Below are 22412 nucleotides of genomic sequence, written 5' to 3' on the forward strand. Positions count from 1 at the left end.
ACCAAGGCAGTTTCCCTGATGTCACAGTAGTTGCATATAAGCACTTGTTGGAGGTGGTTTTTTTTTACAGTGATGTCCTGGGTGAAAGGAAGAGTGTTCACCCTCTTCTAATGCAGAATACAGCAGAAACATTCACGGCTATATTGTGCAGCTGCATAGGGTTTTGTGTGAATGCAGATAGAGCTTGTTGGCTGTATTATATAGGTATGTTGGTTTCAAATTGTCACTAAATACAGTAAGCATCAAATGCAGACATATGAAACGTACTGCTTGTTCTCTGTCAGTGTCTTCTGAATTACAGATAGGTAGCCGTGTTGGTCTGCCATAGTCAAAACAAATTTTTTTCCCCTTCCAGTAGCACCTTAAAGACCAACTAAGTTAGTTCTTGGTATGAGCTTTTGTGTGCATGCACACTTCTGAAGAAGTGTGTATCTGAAGAAGTGTGCATGCACACGAAAGCTCATACCAAGAACTAACTTAGTTGGTCTTTAAGGTGCTACTGGAAGGAAAAAAAATTTTTGTAGTGTCTTCTGAATGCATGCCAATCAGTATTAAACATACTTCTTATATTAGGATTTCAGAATCTTAATACCACCTGACTTAAGAAAACAAGGTGCTATGTTCATCCACTTTTGAAGGGCCTGCAAACATTGTAGATGAATTGCACTGCAGAAACATCAGTGGGAATGAATCCTGAATTATTATGCTGCGGACACAGATTTAAGACTGGAGGGAGGAGCAAAGATTTGCCACCTCCTGTATAGCACAAAGTTCACAAAAGAATTTTTGAAAATCTGTTTATATTACCAGATGATCTTCAAACCTTAATATTATTTTCTGTTTGTAGTAATGTTTGAAGAACGAAATGAACAATGTTATTTTAACAAAAATGCAAAACAGCTAAATTCTTTTGCCAAAGAGCAGACAGGGAATGGGGGAATCCATGTTACTTGCTACAGAGATGAATACTTGCACTGTTTGAACTTGTTTTTGTTACCTCTCCACTACCTCCCCTCCCCTTTTCTTCCCCAATAATAAATAAAGAACTGGGACGGCATGCTTTAAACCACATAAGGCTTATTTATATAATATGTGCTTTATGGCAAAAACAGACACTGTGATTGACTTGGTCCTGGCAGCTGCATAAAGCTTTCCTGAATTTTGATACAGCATATTGCTAAGTGTGACATAATTTATAGCACATAACCTACAGCTTCTTCCAAGGTTGAGTGTTCCCTCATTTCCTCTCCTTTTTATTGGCTTCAGCACATTGTTGCCCATGGCAACAGCAGTGGCAGTGACAGGAATGCAAAACCACTGCAAGCTGACATACATTCGAAGCCCTAACAATGTCAACCATCCATCACACAGCTATTTGTAATTGCCTCCATCTATTTCCGATGTCTTTTGGTATCTTTTCTATTGTGGATCAAAATTCAGAATCTGCTGACTAATGCTGTGGTTCTGATTCACCCCTTCCCTTCAACTCCCTTCCCCTCTCCTGACTAATTTGGCGTTGGCTGCATTCATACATGATGCTAAACAGTGGTTTAACCAATGGTTCAACAAACCATGAATCATCTCACAGACAAGCAGATAAGCCAAGGGTTTATTTTCCAGCTGCTCTTGCCCTGTGCTTTTGTTGCTTAACAAGTATCGCTGGTAAGATGGACAAACAAAACATGCTTAAGCAAAGCTGCTGGGTTCAGAGATTATGGCAAACCCTAGTTAAACAATGGTTCACAAGCAGACAAGAAACAATGGCTTTCCTAGTTAGTTTGGTGGGCTGGGTTCACACATTCAAACAAACTATATTCCAGCTAAACAACTATGATTTAGTGTTAGGTGTGAACCAGGCCATTCCTACATACTGAAGCAACTTCTTGGAAGCTGGGAATCATTACAATTCTATACTGTAATATTTTGAGTACCCGAGTTACTTGTTGGATTTGGAAGTGGTTGTACTTGCCTAGTGCTTGCCAGATAGTCAAAACATATTAAGTAGTGAGCCCCAGTTTTTAAATTTAGATCTAGCAATCAGATTCCCATCTTGTATTATTCTATAATTCTAGACACCAAGAGGTAAATAGACAAACCTGCATAGTAAGTGTATTAGATAAAATGTACAATAGCATTGATCTAACAGTTGTATTTTCTGATTACAAGAGTGTACAGTAGCTTCCAAATACATGTAGTTGTGGGGGAAATAGAAAAAAACAGTTTTCACAAAAGTGTAGGTTCTCCCCATCCTCTAAATGAGCGCAGAGAGAGGTAATGTCACTCATGAAGCGTATTTTATTTGCTGCTGCTTGTAAATATTAATTCTGACACTGTTCAAGTCAGTTAGAAAAGCCATGAAAAATATAATGTGGGATTGTTCATATGAACAGAAGTAACTTGTCATTGTTGGAAAAAGGAAAGGAATACTATCCCACTAACTAGCTTGCGCACTGAACACAGATAGTAATCAATTTATCCACTTCCATAATTAGCAGAATTTTCCCATTAAAATATTACTCACCATACATTATGCTTCTATTTACAAGAAAGGAGATCAGGTGGAACTTTTTGATGGTAAGAGATGTTCAACTGTGGAACAGACTCTCAGAAGGTGGTAGACTCCTTCACTGGAGGTTTTAAAGCAGAGGTTGGATTACCATCTGCCATGGATGCTTTAGTTGAGATTCCTGCATTGCAGGAGCTTGGACTAGATGGCCCTTGGGGTCCCCTCCAACTCTACTATTTACATTTTAAAAGAACTGAAGCCAATAGTATCTGATGTGAAAATAAACTTACAGGATGTCAAAATCAGTAGTTTATTCAAACCAGATACAGTACATAGTAATAATGCTATCTGTGCCATGATAAAACAAAACACATCCTATATGTTGTGTGCATGTAATTGTTTATTTGGCATTTGACCAATATACCAATTCGGCATTATTTTAACAATCACATTTGTAGCAATTCCTGCCCACCCAAGAACATCAAGGCACAATACATGGAGTTATAAAAAAAATAATGGTATCCTTCAGAACACTATTAGGCAAGTTAGGGTTGGAGACTGTTACTGGTCCTAACTTAGTAAGAGAGCTTACATTAGCCAAGTCCAAATTTGAGCCCAAGGCTCTACGGTCCTGCATGCCTTCAACTATGCCATACCAGCTCATACATGAACAAGAGAAAGAAAGAGAGGGACTGCCAGAGTATGAGAATGCAATCAAGGAAGAAGAGCTGGTCCTCTTCCCATTCTATCCCTGCCTCAGTTTCAACCTGAAAAATTAATTGGCATGTTTCTGTAAGGTGAAAAGGATTCAAACCAAAATAATACAAAATTCAGGGATGGAGAACCTATGGTCCTCCAGATGTGGGTGGACCACAGTTCTCATGAGCCCCAGCCACCATGCATGGCCAATGCACTGGAGGCAGTAATGCTTCTTAATTACCAGTTGCTGGAAACCACAGGAGAGAGTGTGCTCTTGTGCTCAAATCCTGCTTGTGGGTTTCCCCCAGGTGGCTGTGAGAAGATGCTCAACTAGTTTGGTCATTGGCTTGATGCATCAGGCTCTTCTAATGTTCTTATGACAGGAGTTGTAGTCACAACATACGGAGGACCACAGGTTTACCACCCCGATACAAACTAAATATAATAAAGAGGGGCTTGGGGTTACTATGGGATTGTTTATTATGTACTAGATATGTCTTGCTTTTATGTGTGAATATCTCATGTTGATCATTTTTTAAAGAATAATTTTTTTAACATTTTCTAATTTTGATGTTTGAGGTTATGGGCATGTTAAGAGTTTCACCAGTCAGCGGTGTGAGAGATACTGTTACAGACTGCCTGTCAATATGTCTGTATATGAGAGCATATTTTAATTAAGGTTTTAAAAAAACCCCACAAATGAATCATGTGTACCATAAACATGCATATTCTGTGGAATTTGCGTTTGTACGATTATATATGTCTATTTATTTCTGCCTCTTTACTACAGCTCACTCCATTGGTTTGCCTTAGCTCATCCAACAACTCCAATTCAACTTTTATAACAGCATGTTTTTGAAATGGGTAACTCAGTTTGTTTTATCTCACTAAATAAAAGAATAAATCACTAAATGGATGCCTCACATTTTTTTAAAATTAGGGTTCACAGCTTACTTTTAGTGGTTATTCAGTGACATAAAAAGAGAAGACAGCTTTAGTGTTCACATTTCCTTTCCTTTTTTTAAAAATACGAAATTTTCATGGGTGTGTGAATGGTATCAGATCTGTGCCATGGTTCTTGTGGCCTCTGTTCTACAGATGAATAACCCTGTGAATGTCCTACTATCTTCAAATGATCTTTCTGCCAGGTACCATAAGTGCATGCTCAGACTGCATCTTCTTCCAATATTTGCAAGATTCCGGGCATGTAGAAAAATCTCACTCATGCAACTTGCATGCTTCTTGGCTTCTTTTCCTTGTGATGATGTGTGGCAGAATGGGGTCAATTTGAACTTTCCTTTGAAGGGAAACTGTAATATTTTTTAGGCACCACGCCTGTGAGTTCATATTTGCTTTTCCAATTGATCTACCAAAAGAGAAGCATCAGACAGGAAACGGCTCATCCTTCTCCCACCCACCACTTACCCCTGAAAATCAACAGGCGCAGGGAGTTAAAAGTACACACTTCTTTGCTACAAGTGGTGCCCCTCCACCACATTACTATAGAGAAGGGCAATTTTTTTAATGAATTCTTGAGTACAATAATGTTAGGGAACTGCCCAAATTACAGATTTTACATGATGTGCATTTTTATTCACCACCTTTGGAAGCCAGAAGCCTAAATTTTTATCAGGATTGATTTCCCTTAGCCTTACATTTTTTCCTAGGCTGTTCACAACGCTCTTGAGCAACTTGAGTAAAATCCCATGAAGGGTTAATTCCGTGGCTTTTTATAACACTGCATTACGTTTATTGCTTAACCAAATTACAGCATTAATTAAAAGACCCTACTAAAAGTGCTGCCTACCAGCTTCTATTCCCTAAGGTCCTATCAAAAGTGAATGAAGTTGGACAGTGAAAATTAGAGGAAATGGCCATGCCAACTCTGGTTTGTGATTTGTGTTTTCATTTCATTTGAAAATGACCATCTGTCTATGCGGAATGCTTTCTTCAGCCTGCAGATCAGGAAGAATACTGCATGGAAAGAACTTGCAATGCTGACTCTAATGTCTAAAATGTTAAAACAAAAGTAAGTGCTGCCATTTGTGATCATAGCTATGTGGTTTTCCTCATGGGATAAGGTGCCTTACTGTGCAGTCCTCTACATATTTATGTAAGAGTCACATACACCCTAAGTGCACACATGAATGCACCTCTTTATGTGTGTTTTGTACCAAAAATAATGCTTAATTGCATGATGTCGATTTCCAAACCTTTAACTTTAAAAACACCTAAAGAGTGGCTTTTTTTAAAAAAAAGAAATAGTAATAAAGGTTTGAAAGCAAAGGTTTGAAAGGGGCTTGTATTAATATTTTAGTGACTTCAGCTATTAGGCTGAGAAGCATAATGTTCCATGAAGCAAAACAAGGATGATATGGAAGTATTCGGTTCCCAAAAAGGCTGCTTATTGTTGCATGGACTTCTTGTGCTATGACTGTGTGTGCCTCAAAGAGTAAGAAACTAAGCCATGGTAGTCCTCCAATGGATAAGGAGCATATTATTGCTAAACAGAGTAGTGGCATATTGGTACTATAACCAGATTGTAAAACTTGTTTGGATAAACATTTTGAAAAGGTAAAAGATTAGTGGACTCTAACGGAAGATCCTTTGCTTATCAGCCCTTTTCTTTCAAAATTTTACATTCCTGCATTGCAGGGCGTTGGACTAGATGACCCTTGAGGTCCCTTCCAACTCTACAATTTATTATTCTACTCATGCTTTAGCTCCCTCCTGATCTCTTCTCTCCCTGCCTCTTTTACCTCACACTACTATCTCAATGGGTGATCAAATACAAAGGAAGAACAAGCCCCTGTACTTTTTAGCTGTTGTGTTAGAGGGAATGTGAATAGGCACAACTTCTGTCACTCATATAGAACTGTAGAACTACAGTAAGTAACACACACACTGGTTTATACATTGATTTCAGATCTTCAATATCTCTTGAGGTAGTAAAAAGCAGGATGCATTTGCACAGAAGGAAGGGAACACAAGACACCTGGATTCAGCTTAATAGTTGGGGAATGAAAGAGGTGGTGGTAATTTGATGAGATTTCTCTCTGTCATCTGGAGGTATGGGGTATCTTTTGCTAGAAGCCAGCAAAAAGTGACCACATGCGCAGGCAATGGGTGTTTGTGAGCAAATTAGGAGTTTAAAACAGTAGAACATTGGTTTGCAATGTAAAAGGATGGATGAAGCTCATTTCACCAGCGAAAATAAAGTAGGTGACCGTTTCTAAAAGCTTCACTGGAGAGCTGTTAATGAGCATCTGTCTGCCAGCTCTGGTCCCCATCTGAAATGGGGCGTTGCTAACATAGGGGGGTAAAGGACATGGGTGGCACTGTGGGTTAAACAACAGAGCCTAGGACTTGCTGATCAGAAGGTCTGCGGTTCGAATCCCCGTGATGGGGTGAGCTCCCGTTGCTCAGTCCCTGCTCCTGCCAACCTAGCAGTTCGAAAGCACGTCAAAGTGCAAGTAGATAAATAGGTACCGCTCCGGTGGGAAGGTAAACGGTGTTTCCGCGTGCTGCTCTGGTTCGCCAGAAGCGGCTTAGTCATGCTGGCCACATGACCTGGAAGCTGTACACCGGCTCCCTCGGCCTATAGAGCAAGATGAGCGCCGCAACCCCAGAGTCAGCCACGACTGGACCTAATGGTCAGGGGTCCCTTTACCTTTAACATAGGGAGGTGGTTGTGACACCCATCTCAACATGCAATATGGATGGCAATTAACACTGGACTATACTGCAGGGTGCTTGTAAGCCTCTCACGGAGTCCCAGCATTCCTACCCATGCCCTGCCCAGCCATTCTGCGGGATATTAACAGCAGCTTACATTAGAGGTTTCTCATAAGCCACAGTCTCTCAGCCGACCCACCCAATTATACGCCAATTTTATTTCCATCTGCCCCTTTTAGCGCTCAAAGGACAGGCAGTCATGGCGTAAATAACTACTGTACAAGCACGCAGACAATCCAACAGACAAACGAAGGAACTGTCCGACCCTTCAAGCTAAACCTTCCCACCGAGCCCTGTCCTCCTTTGCATCAAACTCAAAAAGCCCGCAGCCGCAATGCTCAAGCCCGCCCGCCAGACAGCCAAAAAGCAAAACAGAGCGGGCGGGCGAGCCCCACTATGCCAGCGTCACGTGACCCAGAAAAGAGCCCCCTCTTTCCCAACGCCTCTCCGGAAAGGAACTACATATCCCAGAATGCTCGTCACTTACGATTCTGGGAGACGAAGTCCACGCCGCTCGCAATTTACGTCCCCCCCTTTTAGGGAATTTTGTTTGCTTGTTTCAAAACATATCGCCTCACGTCGCTGAGGCGGGAAATTAAGAACAATTGAGAACAAAAATGTGAATACCCGAGGGCGCAAGGGAAGGCCGTTTCTTCCTGGCGGTTCTGACTCCTCCAGAGCCGTTGCCACAGAAACCGACGCCCGTTGGCCGACGCGCTTCCGCTTCCGACAGCGGCGCGTTGCCTAGGTAACGCTTCCCTGCGTGCGGCCTGTTCGAGAGGGATGGCCTCGGTGGTGGCTCCCATAGCGGACGGGGAGTTCACGGCTGCGATTTACGGCCTGATCCGGGCCGGGCGCTTCTCGGAGGCGGTGGGGATCCTCAGCAGCGAGCTTCAGAGGAGCTGCCGCTCCCGGGCAGGGCTTTCCCTGCTGGGCTACTGCTACTACCAGCTGCAGGACTTCGCGGCGGCGGCCGAGTGCTACGAGCAGCTCGGGGCGCTGCACCCGGAGCTGCACGAGTACCGGCTGTACCACGCGCAGGCGCTCTACAAGGCCGGCCTCTACGCCGAGTCCCTGCGCGCCACGCTCCCTCTGCTCGACGTGCCGGCCTTCCAGAGCCGGGCCTTGCGCCTCCAGGCCGCCACGCACTATGCCCAGGGCGACCTGTCCAGCGCCAAGGCCCTGGTGGAGCTGCAGCTGGCAGCCGCCACGGAAGGCAGCCCCGCGGCCGCCGAAGACCCCTCGGAGCTGCCCGACGCCGAGGTGAACATGGGCTGCCTGCTGTACCGGGAAGGGCAGCATGAGGAGGCTTGCAGCAAGTTCGCGTCCGCCATGCAGGTGCTGGGCTACTGCCCCGAGCTCTCCTACAACATGGCGCTGTGCTGCTACGCCGCCAAGCAGTATGCCCCAGCCCTGAAGCACATTGCAGATATCATCGAGCGCGGCATGCAGCAGCACCCGGAGCTGAGCGTGGGGACCAACACCGAGGGCCTGGATGTCCGCAGTGTGGGCAACACGCTGCTCCTGCACCGCACAGCCCTGGTCGAGGCCTTCAACCTCAAGGCGGCCATCGAGTACCAACTGTGCAACTTGCAGGCGGCGCAAGAGGCGCTCACGGACATGCCGCCCCGGGCTGAGGAGGAGCTGGACCCGGTCACCTTGCACAACCAAGCCCTGATGAACATGGACCGGCGGCCCACTGAAGGCTTCGAGAAGCTGCAGTTCCTTCTGCAGCAGAACCCCTGCCCGCCGGAAACTTTTGGGAACCTGCTCCTTCTCTACTGCAAGTATCAGTACTATGACCTGGCTGCAGATGTGCTGGCTGAGAACGCTCACCTGACCTATAAGCTTCTCACACCCTATCTGTACAACTTCTTGGATGCCATGATCACTTGCCAAACTGCCCCTGAGGAGGCGTTCCATAAGCTTGATGAGTTGGCAGGGGCTCTGACTGAGCAGCTGAGAAAGCTGACCAAGGAGGTGCAGGAATCGAGGAAAAATCGTGATGATGAAGCTCTAAGGAAGGCAGTTAATGAATATGATGAGACACTGGAGAGATATGTCCCTGTCTTTATGGCTCAAGCCAAGATTTATTGGGACATGGAGAACTATCCCATGCTGGAGAAGATGTTCCACAAGTCAGTGGACTTCTGCAAAGATCATGAAGTGTGGAAACTTAATGTGGCTCATGTATTGTTCATGCAAGAAAACAAATACAAAGAGGCCATTGGTTTCTATGAGCCTATTGTAAAGAAGCACTATGATAACATCCTTCAGGTCAGTGCCATTGTGCTGGCTAACCTGTGTGTTTCCTACATCATGACTAGTCAAAATGAAGAGGCAGAGGAGCTGATGAGGAAGATTGAAAAGGAAGAAGAGCAGCTCTCTTACCACGAGCCCGATAAAAAGATCTATCACCTCTGCATTGTCAACCTAGTCATTGGGACACTTTACTGTGCCAAAGGGAATTTTGACTTTGGCATCTCAAGGGTAATTAAGAGTTTGGAGCCTTACAATAAAAAGCTGGGTACAGACACTTGGTATTATGCCAAAAGGTGTTTCCTGTCATTGTTGGAAAATATGTGCAAGCATGTGATCATGGTACGTGACAGTGTCATTCAAGAATGTGTCCAGTTCCTCGAGCACTGTGAAGTGTATGGCCGAAATATCCCAGCTGTTATTGAACAACCTCTTGAGGAAGAGAAAATGCACACAGGGAAGAACACTGTTACCTATGAAGCTAGGCAGCTGAGGGCACTGATGTATGAAGTTACCGGGTGGAATAAGTAACTGCTCTGACATTCCTATACAAAATGGCCAGGGAGCAGAAAAACAGTGAGGTGCTGGGGCCATTCAAAATACTACATACATATATTTCATTTTCTTGTTTTTACGATTTAGTCTGTTGTAGCGTTTGAAATGGAAATGGGCTTTTTATATCAAATTAATACAAAACTGGTAAGACCCTCAGAGGCTGTTTGTTCAATATTGGAGCATACTTATACCTATCAAACTCGGCAGGAAATATTGAACTAGCTTGACACTAGTTTGAACTAGAGTCTTAAAGAACCCTGAAATATTGGGCTCCACTTGTTCATTTTTTAATTACTATTTTTCCTTTTAAGACATTGTATTACAGATATATATTTTAAGAATATAACAAAAGTAAATAGAGTGAGGTTTGCAAAATAAAGTAGAAAGTTGTGCTATCCAAATGTTGTCTTATTACTTTGGAATGAACAAGGGATGAGTTGGTAAGACCTATGTTCGCATATTTTATCCAACAGACCAAATAGTTTGGTGGCCAGTTTTCTTCAGGGAAATAAATGACAAAGGTAAAGATTTAGTATACATATTATGTTTCTTCCTCACCATTTGTTGTCATGAGACCTTATGAACAGGAAGCTAGAATGCAGCAACTCAAGATCCTCCATTATCTAGAAACTTTACAAGGGAGACCAATTCTTGGAACAAGCAGTCTGTGTGGAAGGGGCCCTAGGTAATTGGTTATGTGGTGGAGAAGATGGAACCTGGGGGTTTCATGCTATAGTTTGCTGTGCTGGGAAACTGTTGTGGCCTCTGCAGGCTGGGCCCTAGTTGCTGATGCCTTGCCTGTGCAGTTGTCTCTCTACCCAGGATGGTGCTACTTGTTTGTTATTGATGCCTTCTGCAGTGCAGTGTGTGTTGTCCAGTGCCTTAGCTTCCTCACTTGCCTCTTAGAAACAGCCACCTAGTGGTACAACATCACTACTGCTGACCACCCTTTTTCAGACAGGGAAGCAGGTGTGGAAGACCTTTGGCCTTCCAGATGTTGCATCAACCCCAGTAACTATGGCCAGGGATGATTGGAGTTGTAAGTTCAGCAACATCTGTAGAACCAAAGCATAGAATGACCAAATATTCCCCACATGTGAGTTTAAAGCCTTAGCTATGTTTTTGTCTCAGGATCTGTATATAATTTAGGCCACGGTCATTGGCAGGGTGTTGGGATATTGAAATGGCATGGTGTGGGAGCAGTGTAGTTGCATGGAAACTCCTATTGTGATCTCCAGTTTTGAAGTGGATAAATTGCATGCTTGTGCATTTGTGAGAGGCCTCAGGTATGCATCAGAGGATATCTTATTTCCTCACCATGCCATTTTGGCACTGAGCCCCCGTTAATACAAGAAAAGGCCTCAAATTCATAAATGTGATGCGCCACTGAACAATGGCAGGTTCTGGCAGAGAAGTGAACATGTGGGTATTTAAGTGTGGTAAATCCCTATAGTATACTAGAAAGACACAATGGTGTATTAAAAATACATTTCAGTGAAGAGTTATTTGCTATATAACCAGAGTAGTGCAGATTGAAAATATGTCTTTAAAAAAGAAACCAAACTAGCAAGTAAATTTGAGTATTGTAATATGTATCCAATGGTAGGATACAATGTATACCACCTTTCAGAAGTCAAAAGAGTAAAGTAACACTGCCTCTCTGTTAAAATTTACTGTATTTTTTGCACCACAACACTCACTTTTTTCCTCCTAGAAAGTAAGGGGAAATGTCTGTGCGTGTTATGGAGCGAATGCCTGCGGGTGGCGGGGGGGATCTGCTGCAGTCGTGAGCAGAGGATCCATGGTTCCCCTTCCTTCCCTCCTCTGTGGTTACAAAGCATGGATCCACATGGATCCTCAGGATTTTTGCATTGGGCTACTCCAAACTCACTGTCAGATCACATGTCTGTGGCCACAGCATGAACCACAAAAATATATCCACTATTTCGTTTAGAATTTCTTCTTGTTTTCCTCCTCTAAAAACTATGTGCGTGTTATGGTCTGGTGCGTGTTATAGAGCGAAAAATACGGTATATGCAGGTAGAAAAAATACATATAAAAACAAACGAGAGTGTGTGTCAATGTAGAAGACCTGCTTTAAATTTACTGTGATTGGAGGTTTTTTTAATGCACATACACTTGGGGCACATTTTCGAAATCTAATGATACAGAGGTTTGAAATCATAAAATATTTGAAGCAAAACCTCTCTCGGTTCTGGTACTGTACCAGCAGAGGCATGGAAGCAGATATAGCATGCCATCTCCCACATTGCTCCCTGCAACTTTGAACAGAAGCTGATGTATGGACAGGGCCAGCAAAGCAGGGATGTGAAGTAACTGCACTGTCAATCACACCCAAGGGATCACTTTCCCTCAAACGTTATTGGGAGTGATGGCATGGTAATGAAGCTCCCATTTTGCTGCTAGTAAAGTATGGAATGGCCTTCTGTAGCTCATTCCAAGATGACTTAGGAGCAACAGCCGCCAAGCTCTATCTGTATGGGTGAAAACCACTGACCCCATTGTCACACTGGAAAACATCCCCCCTGATGACTCCATAATCATGCAGAGAGAGTCAGCCCTTTGTAGATGTCAGTCATATGGTGGCATGGAGCATTATCAGCTACAACTGCTTGGGAAGTGTGCTAATTCTGGGCTCATCACATGATGACAGCCTAGCAAGACTGGTGGTGATCCACGTGATTAGAGTCAGCATGCGGTACTGGTTGCTGCCACCCTATATTAAATTGCTTCCCACAATTGCTTGCACATCAGGAAGGGTCTACGATTTCAAACCTCGTTCACCTTCATGGAGCAGAGCAGCAAGCAGTAGAGCATGTTTCTAATTTACAGGGAGAATTGTACTATATATTGTTCGGTATAAACAGTGTGACCTTTACAAAAAGTTTTTAAAAGTCACCCCACATTATAGAGAATGGAGTAAAGGCTGTGGGCAACAATAGCAGGGCTTTGTTTAATGTTCACTGTGCATTTTCTGTAAAAGTCAGTGGACATTTAAAACCAGATCCCCATGCATATTTGCTTGAGTTCAAATGTTGAGTGCCCTCTAAGCAATGCAAAGGAGGCTGAAGAGTTCTTTATGATTTTATTCATGGCTGACTACGTGGCAGTGTTTATGTGCTCTGCCCATTTTCACCTTCAGAATTGGCCTTTAAGATTCCATGGCCAGCATCACCTCTTGGAATGTCAAGCTCCTGTCCGTTACTTTAACATAAGGATCAACAAAGCCACAAATATTATTGTAAGCTATGAAGGGGAACAGCACACCGTGCCTCCATTGTGCCCTCTGAACTCTATTGTATATTAAAAAGAGTGGATAGCTGAATTTCCCCCATCCCCACCAATTGAAACTTGGTGAATGTGGCTTGAATCATTCAATGAATTTGGCTGATCGTGTGTTAAGGACAAACAAGGGAAAGTACTTAAACTATGGAATTTGCTGGCACAAGAAGCAGTAGCTTAGATTGCTTTATAAATGAATTAGGCAGATTTATGGCAGATGTTCTATCAATAGAGATTAGCCACAATAGTTTAAGGACCAGAGGTATTTTGCCTCTGAATCCCAGAAGGGAGAGACAAACAAAGGTATCTGACTAGATACTGTTGGACCCGGGGTCACCAACTTGGATTTTTGAGTGTGAACTGTGAGTAGGGCTGGGCAACATACCGCCGAAAATCGGTTTAAAGGTTCATATCGTGATACCGGTTTCATAATTTCTGACCTGGCAATACATATATCGCAAATCATGAAATTAAAATAAAACGGGGGGGGGGGGGTTGCTATGCAAAAAATCACCCTTGGGGAAACTGTGAAGCCAGCCAATGCTTCTACATAGCTCCATCCTTATTTTGGACATCACAATATATCACTATATCACAATGCTTAGCTGGTGAAATATTGTGATGTTGAAAACCAGATGTCGCCCAGCCCTAGCTGTAAGTGTCACCCACTCTGGTCAGGGAGGTCAGAGGTATGGTGGACATCAGAATAAGACCAGAAGGACACCTTTGACCCCGTGTATTCCTTAGAATGAGGGACACGGGTGGCGCTGTGGTCTAAACCACAGAGCCTAGGGCTTGTTGATGAGAAGGTCAGTGGTTTGAATCCCCGCAATGGGGTGAGCTCCCGTTGTTTGGTCCCAGCTCCTGCCTACCCAGGAGTTCAAAAGCACGTCAAAGTGCAAGAAGATAAATAGGTACTGCTCCGGTGGGAAGGTAAACGGCGTTTCCGTGCGCTGCTATGGTTCGCCATGCTGGCCACATGACCCGGAAGCTGTCTGCGGACAAACGCCGGCTGCCTCGGCCAGTAAAGCGAGATGAGCACTGCAACCCCAGAGTTGTCCACGACTGGACCTAATGGTCAGGGGTACCTTTACCTATTCCGTAGAATAGCATACCATACTAGATAGAGACAAGTGACTTGCTCAAGGCCACAGAAGGTATACAAGACAGAGTTTGGCCGGGGGGGGCAGGTTTACACTGTTCCATTTTTAATAATTTCCTGCTTCCAAAATCAATTTCCCTCCCAATTTCTGCCCCCCAACAATGCACCTCATGCCCTTCTATACCTGTCTCTGTTGCAGCACCACAAGCACACATATAGACAATACATATATACACAGGCGAACTAATGCCAGTGTACTGGAAGAAGCAAAGATCACCAGTGTCAAAGCAATGATTCTTCAACATCAACTTCGTTGGACTGGTCATGTTGTGCGGATGCCCGATTATCGTCTTCCAAAGTAACTACTCTATTCCAAACTTTAAAATGGTAAGCATAATGCTGGTGATCAGCAAAAGAGGTTCAAAGACTCTCAAGGCAAATCTCAATAAATATAGACTAAACACTGACAACTGGGAAACACTGGCCTGTGAGCACTCCAATCGGAGAACAGCTTTTACCAAAGGTGTCATGGGCTTTGAAGACGCTCAAACTCTGGACGAAAGGGAGGCGCTAAGAGGAAGGCACACTTGGCCAACCCTCGCCATTATCAACTCCCTCCCAGAAACCTATATCCCCACTGTGGAAGGATATATGGATCCAGAATTGGCCTCCACTGTCACTTATGGACTCATTTTTAAAACCATGTTTATGGAAGACAATCTTACTCGGCTACGAGTGGTCGCGAAAGAAGACGACGACATAATGCTTCTCTTTTGGGGCAGGCAGGAAGTGAACCTTAAAAACCATCGCAGTTTCATGCATGCCTCTTAGTTAAATTTTTTTTTGCCCTTCTTCAGTATGTCAGGTTTGGTGCACTAAAGCTGGTATTGACACGTAGGGTTTCCTGCATTAGCTCAAGTGATTGTAAGGCTGGTGCTTCTGTCCCATTTCCTAACATTCCTTTCATACTTTACAAGCCTGTTCCGTCACATCTTGACCACTACGCCGCCATGTTTTGGGTACCTGTCTGTCACACATGCCGTTCCTCTCCCTCTACATTCCACATTTCTTCTAGGTTTTACCCTTTGGGCATGACTTTCTGTGTGGAATACCAGCATGCTTTCTTGTCAGGCAAAAGAAAGAAAGAAAGAAAAAAGGCACAAGCTTTGAAATAGGCAGGGATATGCCTCCTGACAGCTGTGGCATGAACCTGCGAAAAAGGCGGGAAAATTGCCATGCAAAACTCCCACAATTTTCTAGGTGGAGGGGGATAAAATAACACAGAAATGAGCGCTAAACCTAAGCTGTATTGCATTAGTTTCCCAGAAGAGGCTTTTTACATCGCGTGACAGCTCACAAATATTATGTGTCAGAACAACAGTTGAGGAAACATCCAGAAGACAGGATAAACTGCAGCGTGAATGCAACCAGCGTTCATTGGATAAGAAACTGTGAGTAACTATAATATCTGTTTTTATAGATGGGCTGGCTCCTTCAAAAAAACAGAGGAGGGTCTAATGTATCTTTTCAAGTTGAAGATCACATATAAAAAACTAATCACCAGGTAGCCTGTTCTGACATGGGAAACCAGTGACAATTATGCCAGACTTCAAGCTGCCCTTCTGAACAGGAATCGGGCCTATGAACAGAAATGGTGTGACCCTGTTGTGGCAGGTGGGTTGTTGTTTTTTCAATGTCACAGTGTGCGCAGGAAGATAAGACATCAAAGATCTGTCTTCTCCCTCCTCCTCCTCTTTCGCTTCCTTTGTTATCTTTTCTCCCTTCAGTCATTTACAATCCTTCCCCACCCAGCTGAAGAAGTGACAGCAGGCAGGAGGAGTTACTGCCAAGATCAGATGTGGATAAGTTTCCTGATGGCGCAATGCCTCCTTTCTCAGCTGCCTTTGAAAACCTTGGAGCGGGAAGATATATTGGTTATATACATGTGAGGGAGGGTCAGCCCTACGGGGTTGAATGTATCAAAAACAAGGAATGCCTCTGGCCAAAAGTAACAACTTCCCTCCTGTGAAATCTTTACACTTAAAAGTCTTTATAGTAGCAGCAAATATATGAAGCATGGTTTCGTCCCCAGTTTACGAAAGGATACACAAAACAACACATTCTTTCCCTCTTCCTGTTTTCCCATCACAGCAGATAGCGGCCTCCTTAATAATAATAATTTCATTTCTATGCTGCTTTGTGTTTTAAGCAAAAAATCTCAAAGCAGATTTTAAAGCATCAAATAAAACAGTCCAGAACAAAACATTAATGGAGAAAGTCAAATATAAAGTATACACAGGGCTTTTTTTCAGCCCTGGCACCTCTCAGGTAGGCACCATTGCCATCCTAAGAGAATGAGGGAGGTGCTCATTGCAAGTTCTGGCACCTCTTTTTCTAGAAAAATGGTACGCATTCAAAGCAACATAATAGGAAACTAAAACGTTGCATTAAAGATTTCAAAATAAAACATTACAATAGAGGTCAGCTACAGAGTGCACATTTAATGCAGCCAGGATATTACCTTAGACATTTCAAAAGAAAACGTTACTCAAGAAAGTCAAATATAAAACGCTTATTTAAAACAGCACAATTAATGAGAGAATGAGCTATTATCAGTGTTAAGTTGTAGGTGAACATATCAAATGACGCAGCAATTCTTCAGACAGCTCTTGTTTATTCACAGGCCAGAACAGAACTAAACTGAAGGGTTCAGCCAGCCTGCTTATATAGAGCTCAACTACAATGCAACAGTAACAAGTTTCTGTAACTATCAATCATTCAACGTCACTTTCAATTCCTTATTTGCATATGTGGACCTGAGTGAAAACTATCTACAGTATCCCCCTGCTGGCCCAGGGTGAGAACTTCAGTACATAACAATCAGGAGCATAGGCCATATCTGCTGCTGTTGCTGCCAGTCCTGCCAATGGTGGTTCATGGCAGACAGTAGCCGTAAAAGCTCAGACTCAGAGACAGCCAATATGGTCTCCGGCCTCCTCAGCAACTCCAGCTTTTGAAGCTGGAGTCAGTCAGGACCCCGTCCTCCCATGCTTTCTCTCCATGTGCTCTGCTCATGTCATGCCCATCCTAGGGAAGCCTGACTAACCTGCTGCTGTATCAATCTCTTTCATGGCATGTCTCTCCAGTGGCGTAGCCTGGGTTGTCAGCACCCGGGGCAAGGCAAGTAATTTGCACCCCCTAACCAGTGGATTTGCGCCCCCTAACCCTAACCCCCAGATGTTGCGCCCGGTGCGGCCGGGCCCCCCTGCACCCCCCACGCTACGCCACTGTCTCTCCACTCAGAGAGTGGCAAGCACATAATGTTATTCCAATAAATACAGCTACCTGTAAGAAATAGAGTGGAAGGACATGTTCTCAGGGAACCTCGAGTTCTCCACTTTTAAGCAGACCTTGGCCACGTGACCATGCAGACATTAGAGCATGGATGGCACAATTAGTACATAGTCCTGTAGCTCCTAGCAGCTGATTTTCTAGCAAAGCATTCCATTAATAGAAGGCTTTTTCAGGCTGCTCAACTGTTCAATTTCAACACAAGTATTAGCAATGGAAACCTTATTACAGTCATTGCAAAACAGACAGAAGATAATAAGGAATAAACCAGAGGTGGGATTCCTTTGGGTGTAATCTGCCAGACACCATAGACCGATGGTGGATATGTCTCCCCACCCTTCACTTTATTTCGGCCACCCCCCCTGCCATTTATTTATGTATTATATAACGATACGAATATATCACTTGACGGCAGTAAAACTTCTAAGCAGCCCACGAGAAATATTAAAACCATCCCTAAACACAGTTGAAAACAATTTAAAACATTTAAAGCTTACTGAAATTAATAGCAATATAAATTACAACACTTCAACATCTATGTGTCTGGAACAGGCTTGCCTAAACAGAAACATTTTAAGCAAATGTTAAAAAGAGCGCAGCCCGCCAACAGACAAGTGCCACCGCACTGAGCAGTCAATTTCTTACAAGTGCAGAATGGGTATTATATGGCACCTGCAAGAATGTCAATGTCCAGAAATCCATGGCCTACCTGGTGGCAAGACAGAGATCTTGGAGCATCCAAGCTGAGATCAATCAACATGGGGAGTTGAGCAGATAAGAGCATCTCAGCTCTGCTTCCCTGTTGGACTTTGCAGGCTGATTGCAGCACCTGGGCTGATGAGGCAAGTGCCCTCACCTGCTCCAAGGGAGGAATCACACTCCTCCTCCCAGAGCTAGCGAGCCCCACCTGGCCAGCTAGGGAGATGAGCTGTGGGCCTTTGTCTGCCTCAGCCTCCTGGAGTACCCTGCATGCTTCTCCCTATGCCTCAGAGCCCACCGTGTTCGTGGAGACAGGGGCCCCTCCGGCTCTGGTGATGGGGCCTGCTGCTCTGGTTCCTGTGTACTGACTTCCATCCCCTCGTCATCCTCCATCACCCTGTGAGTACTTTCTACACCAACCTCTTCTTCCCCATCCCCAGCTTGCCCCGGTGTGTCCCAGTCCTGGCTACACCCCTCACTAGGATCCCCTTCCTCCTCTCCATAGTCCTGCCACTGACAGTCAGTCCCACAGATCAAAGCAGTTGAGTGGGCACATACAGGAGACAGTGCCCCAACGAGAAAACAGGTCCCAAGTCATTAAGGGCTTTATATACCAATATTTACTCCTCAAACCAGATGCAGATTTAGGACAGCAGAACTGGTTCCGCCACACTGGGCACCAAGCCTAGAAGGCACTGTGGGGTGTCGCAACTGTGACGTAGTGAATTGAGCAGGCGAGAGGTTATGAGGTGCTCAATTTTGGCCTCACACAGGGTACTACAGAAATTTGAAAGGTCAATGTTTGCCCCTGCTAGAACTAGGGGTAGAAAACCCCCGCTATAATTAAGTCAGAAATTAAATCGTTATCACACACACAAAACAAACGCTATGGAAAACTGCATAGAATTTTTTTTTATTCTCCAGCGCCATCTTGTGTTGCATGTTTATAACACATTCAAAATGCTGGTGTGTTTTTTTACTAATGTAGCCGAGTCGTAGGTCTGGTAACAAACTGGCAAGCAGTGCAAATGTTTGAGGAGAGATCTTACATGCTGCCAGGGCCTCACTCCTGTCAGCAACCATGCTGCAGTATTCTGCACTAGCTGCAGTCTCTGGGTCAAGCGAAATCCCCACATGGAGTGTGCTGCTGTCGCCAATGCCTGAGCTGTGGTTGATCCGAGTTCTCCCATTCCAGGAATGGCCAAAACTGTTATACCAGGCACAGCTGGTGAAAAGCGTTTCTACCCACTGAGGCTACCTGCACCTCCGGTGACAAAGATGGATTCAGAAGCAACCCAAACGGCGAACCAGCTCCATCACGGAGAGGCCAACCCCAACCAGGGTAAGCAATTGATCCATTGATCAAACCCAGGAACCACTCGCTCACAGTGCCTCTGACTTAACTTGGGAGGAAGTTCTATTGAACTCAAATGAACATGCATAAGATTGTTCTGCAACTGCCCAGTGTAGAGGAATTCACAGCTAATCACAAAAGACTTGCAAGTATATCTTCTAGGAAGCGTTACACAGTTGTGGGCTCGAGAAGCCATGGGACAAGAGGCAGTGTGGATGATGATGATGATGATGATGATTTATTGAATTTATATACTGCCCTATACCCAGAGGTCTCAGGTCGGTTCACAGAAAAGATCAACATAAAAACTACAATATATATTATTAAAATAAAAACAACAATTCAATCTCTCTCTCTCTCTCTCTCTCTCTCTCTCTCTCTCACACACACACACACACACACACACACACACACCCTTACCCTTGTGTTTGTTTAAGCCTTGTGTTAAGCCAGGGGGCAGCAAACTTTTTCAGCAGGGCGCCAGTCCACTGTCCCTTAGCCTTGTGGGGGGCCGAACTATATTTGGAGGGGGGGGGGAAATGAACAAATTCCTATGCCCCACAAATAAAACAGAGATGCATTTTAAATAAAAGGACACATTCTACTCATGTAAAAACATGCTGATTCCCGAACCGTCCGTGGGTCAGATTTAGAAGGCGATTGGGACGGATCTGGCCCCCGGGCCTTAGTTTGCCTACCCATGTGTTAAGCCTTTTGTGTGTTTAGAATACCCAGTCTGTAGGCAGGCAGGCTGTTTGGTTGCCTACCATTCTCCTGTGTTGCTCTAGAGGGTGCTAGTCAGCTGCACACTGGCTTCCAGAATCATGAGCCTTGTTCTCCCACAGGAGGTCAGCATTCTCATAACATTAAAGCTGAATACCACAGCCTGCTGAACTCTCCCTGCATAAAAGAGGGAACGCAGAGTGAATGAAACAAAGCCGGTCTACAGTACTCATTCACACAGAAGGCACAGAAGCCGCATCATGTGTGACTAGGAGCAGAAAAGCCTTCTGACTTAGAAGCACCACTCTACTTCAGCCATGATTTTACATGCAAGGCCTAACTTCCTTGTCTGAGCTCAGTGTGGCTTCCTCGTTATAGACAGAGATAGCTGAAGGCTCACGATGGTCAGCAGTTGGTAATTCCTAATTCTAGGCCTCTAGAAGGCATTCCTGGGAATTAAAATTATTGCCTTGCGGAAATGTAGAGTTCTGTGCACTAGAGAGCATGCCTTTGCGGGCTGCTTAAAAGCTGTTTGTAACCTCTTGGCGGCTTTTATAGTAAAGAAGAAGAAACAGTATCACCAATCTTATGCACCGAATGTATTCGTAGCTCTGGTTGTGTATACAGTCGTACCTTAGTGTTTGAACAGCTTAGTTCTCAAACGTTTTGGCTCCAGAATGCCGCAAACCCGGAAGTGAGTTTTCCGGTTTGCGAACTATTTTTGGAAGCTAAACGTCCAACGGGGCTTCTGTGGCTTCCGATTGGCTGTAGAAGCTTCCTGCAGCCAATCAGTAGCCGCACTTTGGAAGTCAAATGGACTTCCAGAACAGATACCATTCAGCTTCCAAGGTACGACTGTACTGTGGACTGCAAGCCTACGTAGGGGAGGGGAGCCCCACATAGGGTGCATTGCAGTAATCCTGTCTTGATGTCACCAATGCCTCAACTACTTGAGGGTCCTAGGCCACAGAGAGGTTAGGCTGGCCTCAACTAGAGCCAGGGCTTTTTCGGCTGTGGCTCCGATCTGGTGGAACACTCTGTCACAAGAGACTAGGGCTCTGCGGGACTTGACATCTTTCCGCAGGGCCTGCAAGACAGAGTTGTTCCACCAGGCCTTGCACAGCCTGACTCCCTCCTTCGGCAATCTTCGCGGAGCTCTGGCCCAATGGTTGCCATTGGTTTGATTTGAATTAATTTTATAATGAATGATTTTAGAGTGCTGTGTTGTACTGTTGTACTGTTTTATTGTTGTTAGCCGCCCTGAGCCTGGCTTCGGCTGGGGAGGGCGGGATATAAATAAAATATTATTATTATTATTATTATTATTATTATTTATTATTATTACTGTGGTTAACCTCCTCTGGTCCAAGAATGGTCAAAGCTGTTGTATCAAGTGCAGCTGGTAGAAGATGCTTTTAGCCATTTGAGGCTACTTGGCCTCTGTTGCCAAAGCTGGATCCAGAAGCATCTTCAGATTGAATGTTTGCTCCTTTGGGGGAATGCAGGCAATTGAGCAGTTTTCTCAGTGTACTTGGTGTACCAAGAGGAAAGTCAACAGAGTTGTATGTGACTTAAGGCCTAGCAAATGTGTTTAAGATCGCAGTTAGCATTCTTATATTAAAAAGGGAAATGCTCTTAACACCTGAAAGACGGTAGACTTTCATTCTATGTAATTAACAAAAGAAAACTGCCTTTCAGAGTGCAAATCCCCTTCCTTCCAAGATGACCAACGGCTCCAAACACGTTTTAATAGCCTTAAAGAGTTATCTACTAGCACTAAAGTTAATGGGACAGTGGCACTGGCCACAGGTCTGGGATAAGAGCCTAATGTTTGTCCTTCGTGGAATGGATGGGAGCTCAGTTTTATTGAAAGAGGAATCGTCTTGCTCTAGGGCAATGTTTTTCATTAGTTCTTTAAGACTGCAATATATACACTTTCCCGGATACAAGTTCAACTGAACTGGACTTTCCCCCCCTCAGTGGACTTGCACTGTAAAGTGGTTGGGGGTGGGCAGGGGCAGGGACTGCAAAATGGAAGTGCATTGCCTAAAATCACAGAGGCTAGGGTATTGTTTTAACATTTTACCGTATATACTCGAGTATAAGCTGACCCAAATATAAGCCGA

The 22412-nt window shown here is 44.3% G+C and overlaps 2 protein-coding genes across 2 annotated transcripts in view; both read left to right on the forward strand.

Annotated features, from left to right (window-relative positions):
- Nucleotides 1–2201, forward strand: part of PDE11A (phosphodiesterase 11A) — a 154768-nt gene extending 152567 nt beyond the window's left edge. Inside the window, exon 20 of the mRNA XM_083706742.1 lies at nt 574–2201. Coding sequence (XP_083562868.1) covers nt 574–636 — 63 coding nt within the window. The 3' untranslated portion in view covers nt 637–2201. The remainder of the gene's footprint in view (nt 1–573) is intronic.
- A 5206-nt stretch (nt 2202–7407) lies between these two features.
- On the forward strand, nt 7408–10155 carry IFT70B (intraflagellar transport 70B). The gene has a single exon (XM_083708557.1). It carries the CDS (start codon nt 7724–7726, stop codon nt 9728–9730), a length of 2007 nt encoding a protein of 668 aa, XP_083564683.1. The 5' UTR covers nt 7408–7723; the 3' UTR covers nt 9731–10155.
- The last annotated feature ends 12257 nt before the right edge of the window (nt 10156–22412 follow it).

This window comes from Podarcis gaigeae (assembly GCF_964106915.1).
Source record: "Podarcis gaigeae genome assembly, chromosome: 1".
In the NCBI taxonomy this organism is placed as follows: Eukaryota; Metazoa; Chordata; class Lepidosauria; order Squamata; family Lacertidae; genus Podarcis; species Podarcis gaigeae.

Coding starts and splice junctions, on each gene's coding strand:
- IFT70B (XM_083708557.1), top strand. CDS start 7,724: ATGGCCTCGGTGGTGGCTCCCATAGCGGACGGGGAGTTCACGGCTGCG.